The 14,518-nt window shown below is 44.0% G+C and overlaps 1 protein-coding gene across 4 annotated transcripts in view; it reads left to right on the top strand.

Annotated features, from left to right (window-relative positions):
- Nucleotides 1–14,518, top strand: part of oxr1a (oxidation resistance 1a) — a 97,516-nt gene that overhangs the window by 65,480 nt on the left and 17,518 nt on the right. For all 4 annotated transcript variants that reach the window (XM_080752688.1, XM_080752689.1, XM_080752687.1 and 1 more), the window contains 4 exons: nt 1,393–1,545; nt 3,253–3,437; nt 5,980–6,683; nt 13,306–13,465. In XM_080752688.1, coding sequence (XP_080608814.1) covers nt 1,393–1,545; nt 3,253–3,437; nt 5,980–6,683; nt 13,306–13,465 — 1,202 coding nt within the window. The remainder of the gene's footprint in view (nt 1–1,392; nt 1,546–3,252; nt 3,438–5,979; nt 6,684–13,305; nt 13,466–14,518) is intronic.

The following is a 14,518-nucleotide window of genomic DNA, read 5'->3' as shown; positions in this document are numbered from 1 at the left end:
TAAGGCACTTCATAGCCTTACCCCTAATTAGATTGTTGAATTATGAACCCCTTACAAGCCTGTATGCAGCCTGTGATCCTCAGGCAAGAACCTGCTGATTGTCACAAAGTTGAGGCTGAAGACAAAGGGTGACTGTGCCTTTGCTATCATGTCTCTTCGGCTCTGAATGACCTGAGGTCATTCAGCTAAATAATATATTCCCTTTTTTCTCACATGGCACATACTATTTTATACATGTTGTTTTTTGTTTTTATTTCTTCAGTATTTTGTAAAGCACTTTGTTTGCATGTTCGCTTGATACGTTATTTATAAATAAAGACAGCCAAACATACACTTAAATCTTACACTTACAGAACAGCTTCTATTAAAATATGTGATGTGAAAAAGAATAAGAATTATTCTCGAGCATGTCAGAGTATTTAAATAATGCTAACTGGCATCAAGTTGTGATAGAACATAATGATTAATGCTTCAGTTTCACAAGAATATTTTTCAGTAATTACCATGATTAATCTAAACGGAGGATGCACATTCATTTAAGCTTGAAATTCGCCAACCCATTTCTCTTCCCACATGCCTCTTTTGACCTGATTGTCCCCTAGTGCAGAAGATATTTGTTTGTAGAGTCCATAATTAGAGATGTACACATTAGTTTGATGAACGGAGCCTGTGTTTTATCAACTGAACCAAGATTTGGATTTTCTGCTTAGATTTCACTATACTGGTGCTTACTTTCCATGTTTGAAACCAGGAGTTGGAACTAGAATAGAGTAGAATATGGATACAGTTATCAGTGATACAGCACACAAAAAGGAGGGGGGAGAGGGAGAGCAGGGAGAAAAATCATTAAAGAACTATGGCAAAGGGAAAGAAATGAAGATAACTATACCGTTTGCATAGCCCACTCGATTGACAAACCCCCCCACCCCAGTTTAGTTTTCCCCTCCAATCCTCACGGGACTTACTGGACTTAACGTCAGACTAAAAAAGGCAGACCAACAGATACAGTATGCACACGATGTTAAACAAAAGGTGTGAAAGTGGAAACACATTGGTCTACATGTCGGCAGGTACGTGCGTGAGATTAGACATAAGGCACAAAAAATACCAATAAGGCAGAAACTTCACTGGTTAAACTTAAAAAACAAATCTACATGGATACATTTCAGAATGGACACATCACTCTAGCGGTACACTAATACAGTGGTTCTCAAAGTGTATTTCAGGAACTTTCTATGTTCCTTTATGGGGGTTTAAATTGACCCTTACAAGTCTGTAACTTTGACAGTGTACACATGGAACCACTTCAAATGTCAAAGTTTGAGAACCTCTTGCTCGGTACACTAATATAAAGACTTTGTTCTTCTCTTGCAATGGTCTTGGCTTCTCCAGGACTCAGATGGACCGTCCAGACCAGAAGCTGCTCATCCTCCAGTGTTCTCGGCCCTGCGCCAGTCCAGAGTGGTGTCATCCACCTCCGAGGAGGAAGAGGCCCTTACAGAGAAGTTCCTCAAGATCAACTGCAAGTACATCACAGACGGCAAGGTGAGCAGTTCTCTCGTGTGTGTGTGTGTGTGTGTGTGTGTGTGTGTGTGTGTGTGTGTGTGTGTGTGTGTGTGTGTGTGTGTGTGTGCAGGGGCGTCACAATACTAGGGCCCAAGGTGGAGGGAGGGGCCTTAATTATTTTATACTTTAGCTATTGAAAAATAGCACATATATACAAGCTCACAGCGCGGCACCGAGTGCCGAGCCGCCAGTACAGCTGAGCCCAGCACAGCCACAGAGAGACGTGAGATGGAGACGAAACATTTAAGACACCCGTGGCATTCATCTGAAAGATTGTACGGCAACAGTGTTTTTGTTGTGGTCTCTGACCCTTAGACATTTAAAGGTAGACGCCTCCTCCGACAGAGGGCTTTGGTCAAAGAGGACTGGCAAGCTTCCAGAATTCTGAAGGACGCTTCCTTGGGCGTGACAGAATGGGACGCTCGGTAGGCCAATCAGATGCGGGACTGGCGCTGGACTGGCGGGACTCCCTCTTTCCCACTGCAGGGGGCAGAGTGCCTTCCACAGTTCCACACTTCCACACTTCCGCCAGTCCTGTTTGACCAGTCGCGCCAATGAACTGCAGCGGCGGAGGAGGTATCTAGCTTTTTATATCTGTGCTCTGACCTCCGTGTCTCTCTGGGTTATGTTCTGAGCTCAGCTATTTCTCTCGCTCGCTCGCTGAGCTGTGTTCTTTTGTCAAATCTAAGCTAGCAAATCTAAGACTCCTGGTGGCCGATCTCTTCAGAATAAGCTAAAGTATGTTGCGCTAGCAGCAATAAGACTTCCAGGCGGTGGTCAATAGACTTCCAGACGGTGGTCGATTTCTTAATCTCTTCAGAATAAGAGTATCCCTGAATACATTGAAATATGATTTCATTTACATGATTCATTAGAACTGTAAACTAAACATTAAAATTAAATTAAAACAAATTATGTTTTGTGTAAAAACTAAACCATTTTGAAACCAAAATAGGGAACTGTTAGGAACCGGAACTGATAAGCATAACCAGAAACCGGACTCCAAACGATACCCATCCCTAACTACGAGTCAATTTACTACACCGTTGGCAAACAACGTTCACTGTGTGTGTATTCTGTGGTATTGTGTGTTTACTGTTTGTTTCAGGGGTTGATACTATTGTGTGAGTCCCTTTTACGGTTGTTGATGGTATTATTATTTACACATTTTTGTGAGACTAAGGCCAGGGCTCCACCAAAAAGACGGCGTTGTGCTGGCGTCGGACATCGTAAAAAAATGAACCAGGGCGAACGTGGGCGTCCGACGTCGACGTCGGCAGTGGAGCACCTTCATTGATTAAAACGCGAGTGTTCCCAGCGTTGACACTGACGTGACGCTTGATGGCTCCGGTGGAGCCGGGGGGGTAAGACTCTGATTGGCACCCTGGCAACTACACAGGCAAACTGCTACAAGCCTGCTGTCTGACTCTCAAGACAGCACAGCTCCATGGTATTGAGCCACTGTTGATTCAGTCACTGGCTCCAAATGAAAACATTGTTGTGGTCAGTGCTGATGTTCTTTGATTAATATGTTTTTGGTTGAATAGAACATCTCATCGCTACATCAGTACTGTAGACTGTCCGCTGAATCATTAACTTGCCTTCTTCAGCTGTCTGTCTTTGCTTGCAGTCCATGTCTCACCCTCTGCGTTCCTTGCCTTCCTTCCTTCCTTCCTTCCACCTCAGGGTGCGGTGAGCGGTGTTCTGCTAGTGACACCCAACAACATCATGTTCGACCCTCACAGGATGGACCCCCTGGTACAGGCCCACGGCTGTGAGGAGTACGGTATCATGTGTCCCCTGGAAGAGGTCCAGTCCGCTGCTGTCTACAAGGAGATCACCGACTCCAAGATCAGAGAGACCTTACCCGAGTAAGAAAGGATGCCCCCAAATACTGTAGTACTAGTAGTATTCATCCAGATGTAAAGCAGTTCCTCTTGGCAGGTGTGGGGGAGCAGCTTTCAGCAAGAATGCAGAATATGTGACTGTGCATTTATAGAACTATAGTAAGATGACATCAAACTCTGCCTTTTTTTCTTTCTTTTTTACATAAACAGTAGAGGTGTAATGATATAGGTACTGAATCGAAAAATCGATTTTACGATCTACTATATCGTTTGCAAAAGCAAAATATAGTACCGTTTTGGCTTTGTATTGCATCTAGGGATGTCGGCGGTCCTGGATACTGGTGGGGATGTGATTTTGTTAAACAGACTGCTGCTTTGGTGTCCTCCTCCTCGCCTTGCAAAGCTCGCTTGGAAATCTAATGGCCGATGATTTTGTCAAGATTGGCGATAAAACACATATACGTATCCCTCGTCGTCAACATCAGTGTTGTCAAATCACGGTAATGCGAGACCCGGTCAGAGAGCAGTGGCAGACTTCACCTTTAAACAAGCTGTGGTCTAACGCTGTGGAGGAGAACTAACTGTGAAATGAAACTTCGCCACCGTTGTGATGCACTACATGTGCAGAAAAGATGATTTGACAGATAGCCAAAGATATTATTATTCCAAGGTACTAGTGTTGTCGAGGGGAAAGGCTTCCGAGGTGATTTATTCAACCAGAATACATTGTGCCGTGTGCCATGTCGTCAAACGGCATCGCAAGTTCGCAACGAGAAGAGAGAACGCTGCTTAGTTATACGGAACGCTCGCCCCCAGTTTTTTATGTGTAGGAGTACTTGGTGGATGTTATCTTGGGGGCGGGAGCGATCATGTTTTTGGCGAGTGGCGCATTTTGCATCCTCATCTCAACTGCGCAGCAAAAAAAGTTGAAAATAATAATAATTAAAAAACATTAATTAACCGGTTAATGCTGACGGTTAACCGGTTACCAAATTAACCGTTAGTGACATCCCTAATCGCATCTTATCGCAATTTGTATCGTATCACTGTTAAAATGTATCGTTACACCCCTAACAAACAGTAAATGTTGCTGTGTACACAAATATTGTCTCAATTAAATTCTCAGTGTTCCCCCCTCTTTCTGTCACTCTCTCCCTCTCACACACCCTGACAGAAATGCACCCCTAGCCGTTCACTCCTGTGTGCACAAGCCTCACTGAGATGCCATCAGCAGCCAAACCAAGCGTTTTAATTCTTATTAACCCTCTTGCAAAACAAAGAAAATGAAGTGGCATTTATGCTGAGGTTAATGAATTAAGCGTTCCCCCTCCTATGTTTCCCGACCTCTCACACAGTCCGTTTATGCAAAAAAAAAAAAAAACACTTAAAAGCCTCTGATGCTGCGTCCCTGAGATCCACTTGGGCATCGCAACTAAAGGGGGGGGGGGGGGGGGTTAGCTGGTTGAGTGTTGCCCACGGAGCCATTATCTTGATGGCAAATGTTTATTGGCCCTGCCCAGTTCAGCTGTTTTATTTCAGCTAGCTCTCTCTCTCTCTCTCTCTCTCTCTCTCGCCCCTCCGTTTCTCACTCTCATCTGAACAACAAGTGCCTCACAGCAGTGTACCAGTGAGTGGGTGTCGTCAGAGACATGCACGGCTGGGAATCCTTTTTTTGAACCCATGGTTTGCTGCTTTTGTCTGTCTGAATGTCACCTAATTTTTTACTCTAAACCGAGTGTTAAAGGGGTACTGTCACCTAAAGGGGTTGAGGGGCAGATTACACTGCAACACGAGCTTCTCTGAAAACGGTCTGAAACACTTTGAAGCTCATGTCACAGTGTAATCTGCCCCTCGCTCCCCAACAACAGCTGACCAGTACAGTAAGTACTCATACAGTCAGGTTATACAGACAATTAATTTGATTGGCTTATAATTGTGCATCCCCACAATGACATCATAAAAATGTTAACTTGTTTTTTAAGATGATTCTTAAAGTGACAGTAACCCTTTAGGCAATCTGGCTAGCCATCGTCAAGGAAAAGTTTGGTCGCTCTTTGCGGAAGTCTGTAAACGAGAGACTACCCTTTAGGTGACAGGCCCCCTTTAACTAGAGAGCTGGATCTGCCAATGTGCATAATAAGACAGTAGCATTTGGAAATCAATCTTATAACACATCGATAATCAGTGTTTTAAAGTACTACTGTACTTAAGTACAATTTTGAGGTATTTGTACTTTACATGAGTATTTCCAATTTGAAAACTTTAGTTACTAGATACTTTGCAGATATAAATTATAATATTATAAACATACATAAACCACTTTAGCCGTATTTTATACCTTGGCTATTTGAAAATAGCTGATCTTAAAGCTTTGAGCTTGTAGATCTTCTATTTTCAAACATTTTGTACTGTTACTTTTGCTACTTTAAGTACATTTTGATGCCAACACTTTCGTACTTTTACTGGAGTACATTTTGAATTCCAGACTTTTACTTGTAACAGAAGTATTTCTACATTGCAGTATTGATATGGATAATGTGTCCTCTCTCCCTGCTGTTGTTGACAGTGACCTGGAGCCTCTTCCAGCTGAAAGACACCCGTCGCAGCAGAGGGATGCAGAGCAGCGGCTGAGGGACATGGGGGCCAATGACAGCGGCAGCACGGCCCCACGCAGCACCGAAGGCTCCATCTCTGAAGACGTGTTCACCGAGTCCGAGCTCTCACCCATCCGGGAAGAAGAGCAGGCGTCCACCGAGGACCTCCGACTGGACAAGTCCTCCGGTGCCTCCACAGAGTCCGTACAGACAGTCACCCAGGGGGAAGCCTCCGGCACCCGCCCCCAGGCCCCGTCGAGTGCCCCGGGAAGTGCCCGTGGGTCAGTCAGTCAGCCGGAGGAGCCTGACACGGGGAACGCCTCGGCCACAGTGGAGGACAATCCACCCAACACTGCCAGTGATAACCAGAGTCAGTCCCCTATGGGGTCGAAGCAGCACAGTGTAGAGAAGCCACCAAGCACACCCACCACCACCAGCAGCAGCAGCAGCAGCAGCAGTACTAGCCACACCCAGGGCCCCAGCAGTAGCTCCTCTTGCCCAGGGTCCCAAAGCTCGGCCGCCCCTGGTGCCACAGACCTCACGGTCTCAGCCAGCCCAGAAGGGGGCGTCAAGGAGGAGACAGAAAAGTCAAAAACAGACACTATGCAACAAGCCACAGAGCAAAAGGAGAATGTCGAGGAGGTGCAGAAGGAGGGCACGCAGAACTCTGCAGAAGGTAAACTGTCTCCGTATATCCGTGTCAACTCAGAGAAGCAGTCAGTGTGGATGTTTTAAAGTGTATTATATGCAGATTTTGTCATTGTAGGGTCTCCTTTTTTGTCAGTAATACGCAGGCAAAGCTGACATCTCTTTCAAAACCGTTTGGCTGGAAAACATAGGATCTGAAATAGTGTCTTTAGACTCTCAACCACGTATTCAAAGCAAAGTTTTGCCTTCCTGACTGCTTCTTGAATCAACTGTCTCCTGTTAGGTCCAGATAACCTTTATGTTGCAACTACGCACCTCAGCCCTAGTAATTGGAATAAAAAAGGAGAGGAAATCACATTCTGACTGTTATTATCACCTTAGCGGTGCGAGCTGGGCTTTATGGGCCTCTTATACAGCTCTTTGATCTTGGCCACTTGTGGTCTGGGCCACATGCTCTCCTCCAGGCGATAAGCTAAAGCCCATCAAACACAACAACACAAATACATACCTAACGCCTGAGGGAGAAGCATAGTGGCGATTAGAGCCCACATCAAAACCCCTTCAGAGGGAGCATTCAAAGAGGCCCTGTTAACTGTTTACATTTTACAGCCTTCCCTCCATGGTCTTTTGGTTTCATATGTATTTCAGTAAATACTGAATTCCTACAACTGTTTGTTGTCATGCAGTGTTTAAGTTAAATTGCTGTCTTGTTGTTGCGCTATCTGTCTTCTTATCTGATGAAAAAGTCAATGTCTGTATGGTGGCCGCGATATCCATCTTCTTATCTGATGAAAAAGTCCATGTTTGTATGTCGTACTATTTTACTGGCTTCCACATAATGGGTTGTACTCTCACACACACAGATTGTACTCAAAAAGACCCTTCTTCCTGCAACGAGAAAGAGAGCGAGATCTGTTTCCTTTTCATCATTATCCCACAGAGAGCTGCGCTGAAACAGTAGTTCATATTCACGGACATCTCAGCAGGGCTGCCCTTTATTCTCAACACATTAGCTCAGCCCACACAGGCAATGAGAGAAACTTCAAAAACAAGCTGCACTACATTCCCAACGAATGCACTTTGAAAATGTAATTTGTCCCACTGAGCAGAGTTGTCTAACTAGATTAATGTATTTGTGGCCATCATCATGGCTTTTTATGCAGCGCAGTCCACCCAGGGGCTCAGGATGTGTCCCAGTGTTGTGTCACTGACAATGAGATCTTTTTCCCCTCTAATGCTCCATTGATAATGTACCAGGGGCATACGTCTCTGTGCCACTCTCAATTAGGGCAGGGGTGTTGCACCAAATTCTGGGCCCTGGGTACAAGCATTCACTGTGGGCCCCCCCATGAATTCTCTTCATAGGGAGGAACTATTTTGTGCTTTAAAAATAGCACATATAGAAGCTCACAGCGCGGCACCGAGTGCCGCACTGCGAGCTTGTAGATCTGCTATTTTCGAAAAATCTTGAAAACTTTTGCAAGTCTTTGAATGAAGGTTTTTTGAAAAACATATGTTTCTATGTCAGTGGTGCTCAAACAAGGACCCCCAAAAGACCAAAAGAGGATCTCAAAATATTTAGTTCCAGGGACCCAAGCCCCCCACCACAGAAGCAGAATTTGAGTTACAAAATAATGTTCGCTTAAAAAATACATATATTCAAAAACGTTTTTAAATAGCAGATCTACAAGCTACAGTAGGTCTGCTATTTTTCAAAAGTATAAAATAATTAAGGCCCCTCCACCTTGGGCCCTAGTAACTCAGCCCCACTCCCCCCCCCCCCCCCCCCCCCCCGTGACGCCCTTGCAGGGGCATAAGACTCCGTGCCACTATCAATTAGGGTGTGTTACTCCACTTATGTCTGTCATCTGCTCCGTTTCTGCTGCAAAATTACTAATGCCAGTTGAAGTTGCCAGTAAACAGGAGGAAGAAAATTAGCTCACATAAATACATAACATATCACGAGTACCGTTTATTAAGAAGATGGAGTTTACATTTACTATTTCTAAATTTGCAGTTGTATGTTGTTGATGAAAATGAAATGAACTTAAAGGGAAAACCGACATACAGTGTCTTCCTAGTGAGGTATTGGGCCACTACAAGACACCAGGACATCTTCAATAATGTTCCTTTGCATACCCTTTGCATAGATTGTACAAATCTCTGGAACTCTACTGTAAGAATGGCACAACATTCTAACACATGATATCCCCTCTTTTGGTGTTTTAAACATGGTGGAAAGTGTTGTCTAATTCCTCTGTCCAAAGCATAGGTGTTCATTTGTGTTGAGATATTGGGCAGGTACTAGAAAGATGGATAGATGGATCTACAGTGTCTACTAGAAGCAGGATTGGGGCTAGTGGAGTAGCTTCAGGTTTAATCCTGGGTTTTCAGGGTTATATTACACCCTGTAATATAACAGTGTAGCAGCACCGGCCTGCTATGCAATTTAACATATGAAAACCTATGGGTGTTTTCTATCTGCCGCACCACTGCTATGCGCTATTGTCGAATCGAGTCGAGGGGTTCATTCCGACGCGTCGACGAATCGTTTTATACTTTGTGTAAAAAAGAAAAAGAAAATCATAATACAATAATACATTAAGATGAATTGAATACACAGTGTTTTCGGTGTTATCGGTGCGTGAGCACAACACCGAGTACGTTATCTGCACAGCAGTGCACACCGATAACACAGTTAAAACAAATACAACTTCTCCGCTGTTCAACTCTGCCCGTTGGCAAGCAGCGCAGTAGAGATGAGACATTCGCGAACGATTCGGCTCTCTTCGCGGGACACAGAGCACTGACTGGGTAATGAGTCAGTGTCGAACAGATTCAGAATCAACGGATCGTGCACAGGGGGAGGCACAGCCCATGCACGTTACAGCTAGAGCTAGCAGTGTGGACATGTCATGGACAAAAACACAGCGAAACACAAACAGCATGGATTACAAAAACACTGGAACAATTCAGAAGCACTTTATTAGAAAATGTAACTAGTAGCCTACACTTGTGTATGTTAATCTGACTTTAGTAGCCCTTGATTGTTTACTTCTTGGACATGCGTTTTTGCTGTGGCAGGTTATTTAATATGGGCTTTTGACAGCTTGCTTCTCCTCTTAACGGAACGCGTTGTGTCGATTCAAACAATTGCCGTTGATTCCCGGGGCTTAAAACGACTCGTCGATTCGCCGATTTTTAGAAGACAGCCCAATCAACACGTATAAAAGCATCACCTTTTATTTGTATCTGATTCCAAGACCGTTTTGCACCACCGGAATTGCAGCTAAAAGAAAGTCTAAGATTGATATTTTTATGAATAAATCTGAGCAACACATTAATGGTCTCCGCAAGGCCGAAGGCATGAGGAGAGAGAGTATGTTTTGCACCCTGTCCGTCCGTACGTGCACACATCCGACTGTACACCAGCCAGTCTTCGCCGCTGTTGCCAAACACACACACACACACACACACACACACACACACACACACACACACACACACACACACACACACACACACACACACACACACACACACACACACACACACACACACACACACACACACTCCCTGGATGCCAATTCAGAACCTCTGCCTCACAATTGTCACATGGCTCTGTTCTAGCGCCTCCATGAGGTGGAAACACATTGTTTGATATTAATCTTTCAGATTTTATCCAAAAATCACGCAGATCAGTACACAGTATCTGTATTAGTAAGACGTCTCAGGGCGACATGCGACTTCTGGGCCATCTGGCCAGTGATGTATATCGGACCAGTTACCCATATGGAGACCCCTGCATGATAGTCAACAATGTTATGTCAGAACATCCCCATATATGGGCATTACCAAATATGGGCATTCCCAGATATGTCCTTAATATTAATGACATTGGGACAGTGATCTCCATATATGGGCCAAGCAGGGCCTTGGCAAGTTAGGGCCTGGGTTTGATGCCTGGGATCTCCATATATGGGCATAAGGGGTTACCCTAACAGGGCATCATCTGGGAATGCCCTTACTGTATAGGGACATTTTATTTATTTTATCCTTTATTAATACTAGCCCTTACCCGTTCAAAGATATGAGCTCCGAAATGATGTGCAGTGTGGGTTATGGGATGTGCACTGTGCACACAGTATATGAGGGATGGAAAGTAACTTTAACTGGTGCTTGCATGATAATATGTAGGAGCATCAATGTAAGAAATACCCGTTTCGTTTAATGGCTACAGAGATACTGTGTTCCCGCCCGCCCGCCCACCCGCCTGCACACACACCCGCCTACCTACACACACACACACACACACACACACACACACACACACACACACACACACACACACACACACACACACACACACACACACACACACAGAGAGAGCTGGTTAGACATGTTGCCTCATGCTAGATGAAGAATAGATATGCCTCATGCTAGATGCAGAATAGATAGTAGATACACCATAAAAATGCTAATATACAGCATATGATTTGTGAAAGTGACAAACGGGCTTCACAGTTATGTCAGGTGTGTTCATATGCTAATTGTGATGCGATTTCAGATCAATTGCTCCAGCCACTGAGGAGAAATGCTGTTTCAGACAGACAGACAGACAGACAGACAGACAGACAGACAGACAGACAGACAGACAGACAGACAGACAGACAGACAGACAGACAGACAGACAGACAGACAGACAGACAGACAGACAGACAGACAGACAGACAGACAGACAGACAGACAGACAGACAGACAGACAGACAATATTGAGGTTTTCGGGGAAGGTAGGGTGTAAATCAGAGTAAAGCAGGCTCTTGGTCCAGTGATGACATCAGAAATCTTCATATATGGGCATAAAAGGGATTTTGTTTCTGGGAATGCCCATATATGGGCTTTTTATTTTATTTTATCCTTTATTAATAATAATATGTATCCATATGCATACAATATATTTTATGCCCGTACATGGAGATCCCTATCTGAACCAGCCACACAGATATGGGCCATGACTTGGCCATCTGGCCAGTGATATATCGATGACATCAGGGATCTTCATATATGGGCATAAAAGGGATTCTGGGGAATACCCATATATGGACTTTTACATATGTGATGTCACCTGTGATGTCACAGTGACAAGGGAACCAATCCATAGACTGTAAAAATGTGTATAGACTGACTGACACAGACAGACGGAGACAAGCTGCGACATTTCTCATTGGCTTCAAATTTTGCAGGATTGGTCTATTTTGAACAAAATGCCTCAAATCATGAACGCAGCGTGCGATTTTCATGTCATTTTTCATGCACATTCCCACTAGGTCAAGGAACAAATACCACCCTTTTCACATTGGGCTGTTATAGCGCCACTTGCAGGTCGACTTTGGCAAAACACATTTTTGGAACAAAATGCCTCAAATCATGAATGCATGTCCGATTACCATTACAGGCACGGGAAGACATGGCACCCTTTTCATATTGGCCTATAATAGCGCCACCAGGAGGCCACAATAACATACCTGACCTGGCGGAGACCTGTGCCCGGAAGAGCAATGCTTTTTTTATTTTTTTCTTATTTTTTTATGTATTTTTTGGGGCTTTTATGCCTTTATTGATAGACAGTAGACTGACAGGAAATGGGGAGAGAGAGATGGGGAGTGACATGCGGCAAAGGTCGTCCGGAGTGACATGCGGCAACGGTCGTCCGGATCGGGAATCGAACCGGCGACACCGCGGCAACCATGCCTATGTGGCAGTGCCTATGTGGTATGCGCCTTGATCAGTAGGCCGAGACGCCCCAAGAGCAATGCTTCTAGTTTACACAATTTACTTTTTTATTTACAAATTAATTTAATTGAATGCACAAGTGCAATTATAGTCAGATCTATCCGTGCCCCAATGATGGAGCAGATACATTATAATTTATAAGCCTATTAAGTTACACATTAACACAGTTGGCAATTTTCTTGCCAGATGTCTTTTCAGCTGAATTTGGCAGAAAATAGCCGAGGATCTGCTGTTTTCAGAGCGCAACCAAAAATGAAATTACTTGTCTTTTAGTTCTACTGCATCTCTTCTCCACTAGTCCCACTCCCTCCCTAACATTTTAGTCTAGTTTTTATTGGGCATGTAGTGATGTTTCGATGTGCTGTTGTTTCGAGCCGTGAGCGGTAGGGGTGTTTGTACAAGTTAAAAGAATGTGTGCAAGCATGAATAAATCAGACATGTTGTCTTGGATTTGCCTTTGTTTGTTTACATTATTGCAATAAGTTGATAAAACCTTTACAATTATAAAAGCTACGTAAATGCACTCTGCTTTCATGCCAGCAGACTGGAGTAGATCCTGATATCCTTATCCTATGAATTGAGTAGAGAATCGTTTTGAAATCGAGAATCGTTTTGAAATCGAATCGTTTTGAATCGAGAATTGTTTTTAAATCGGAAAATAATCGTTTCTGAATTCGAATCGTTTGGATTTGAAAGAATCGCAAAAAAAAAATCGTGAATCGTGACCCCAAGAATCGATTCTGAATCGAATCGTGGGATACCCAAAGATTCGCAGCCCTAGCGAGCGGCCAGCAGTCCGAATCACCGGTGAACGCTAACCCTGCCTCTGAGTAAATTATGATTGTTTCCTTATACAGGGCCTGTGGAGAGGCGGAAGCACCGGACCCACAAGTTCCTGTGTCTGCGGGTGGGGAAACCCATGAAGAAGACCTTTGTTTCCAATGCCAGCGCGTCCATGCAGCAGTACGCCCAGCGGGGCAAGAAGCACGAGTACTGGTTCTCAGTGCCACAGGAGAGGTCAGACCTTTGCTTAAAACCCATTTAGGCCTAGAGTTATTGGATGGTTTAACCAGTGAAAAATAGCAGATATACAAGCTCACAGCGCGGCACGAGTGCCGCGCTGCGAGCTTGTAGATCTGCTATTTTTGAAAAAGTCGTGAAAATGTGTGCAAATCTTTGTATTTTCAAAGCGAACGTTTGTAACTCGAATTTTGCTTCTGGGTGGTCCCTGGAACTAGATATTTTGAGATGGGGGTCCGTGGCCAAATGCATATCATTTTGGGGGTCCTTCACATGAAAAAGTTTGAGAACCACTGATAGTCTCTCAAGAACAGACCAACTGATCTCCATTTAAAGGGGGCGTGACACGGCCAAAACAGCTAATTATGGCTATCAAATTAGCATTTTTTTTAATGATGTCATGTACCCCCATGTTAAATTATCCAATCAAATGATGCAGTACAATCAACAGCCTATCACTGGGGGCTCTGTGTTGCTGCCGACAGGCCCATACAGCTACAGTAGCTGTATGGGCCTGTCGGCAGCAACACAGAGCCCCCAGTGAGTCAGAGAATAGGCTGTTGATTGTACTGCATAATTTGAGCTCCACCCCCTTTCCAAACCGTTTCAACAAAGACCACGTGACCTACTGTACCATAATGTTAAATTTCGGCCGGTGTCACCACTCCTTTAAGTGAAAAGAATGGCTATAGCCAGATTGCTGACATAGAAACATAGGTTTTTCAAAAAATCTTAGAAGGATTCAAAAGACACTTATAGAATCGGGTCAAAATTCTAATTTTTACGATTTTTCAAAAATAGCAGATCTACAAGCTCGAGCTTGTATATCTGCTATTTTTCAATAGTTAAAGCATAAAATAATGATGCACACTAATGTGTACGGTTCTAAATGGTTTAAACCTCCCGCCAGACCTTGACAAAATGCATTGGAACATCTTGATATTGCTTTTTTTCGTGGTGGTTTAAAAGAAAATATGTCGACTGAGGGAATTATGTTGGGGCAGACCTGTGGTGAAAATTAAATTGTCTGTACTATAGTAAACCTTTTAG

Source organism: Nannobrachium achirus, assembly GCF_963921795.1.
Source record: "Nannobrachium achirus genome assembly, chromosome: 2".
Taxonomy (NCBI): domain Eukaryota; kingdom Metazoa; phylum Chordata; class Actinopteri; order Myctophiformes; family Myctophidae; genus Nannobrachium; species Nannobrachium achirus.
The sequence above is the reverse complement of the archived record's forward strand: the minus strand, read 5'-3'. Positions and strand labels throughout refer to the sequence as shown.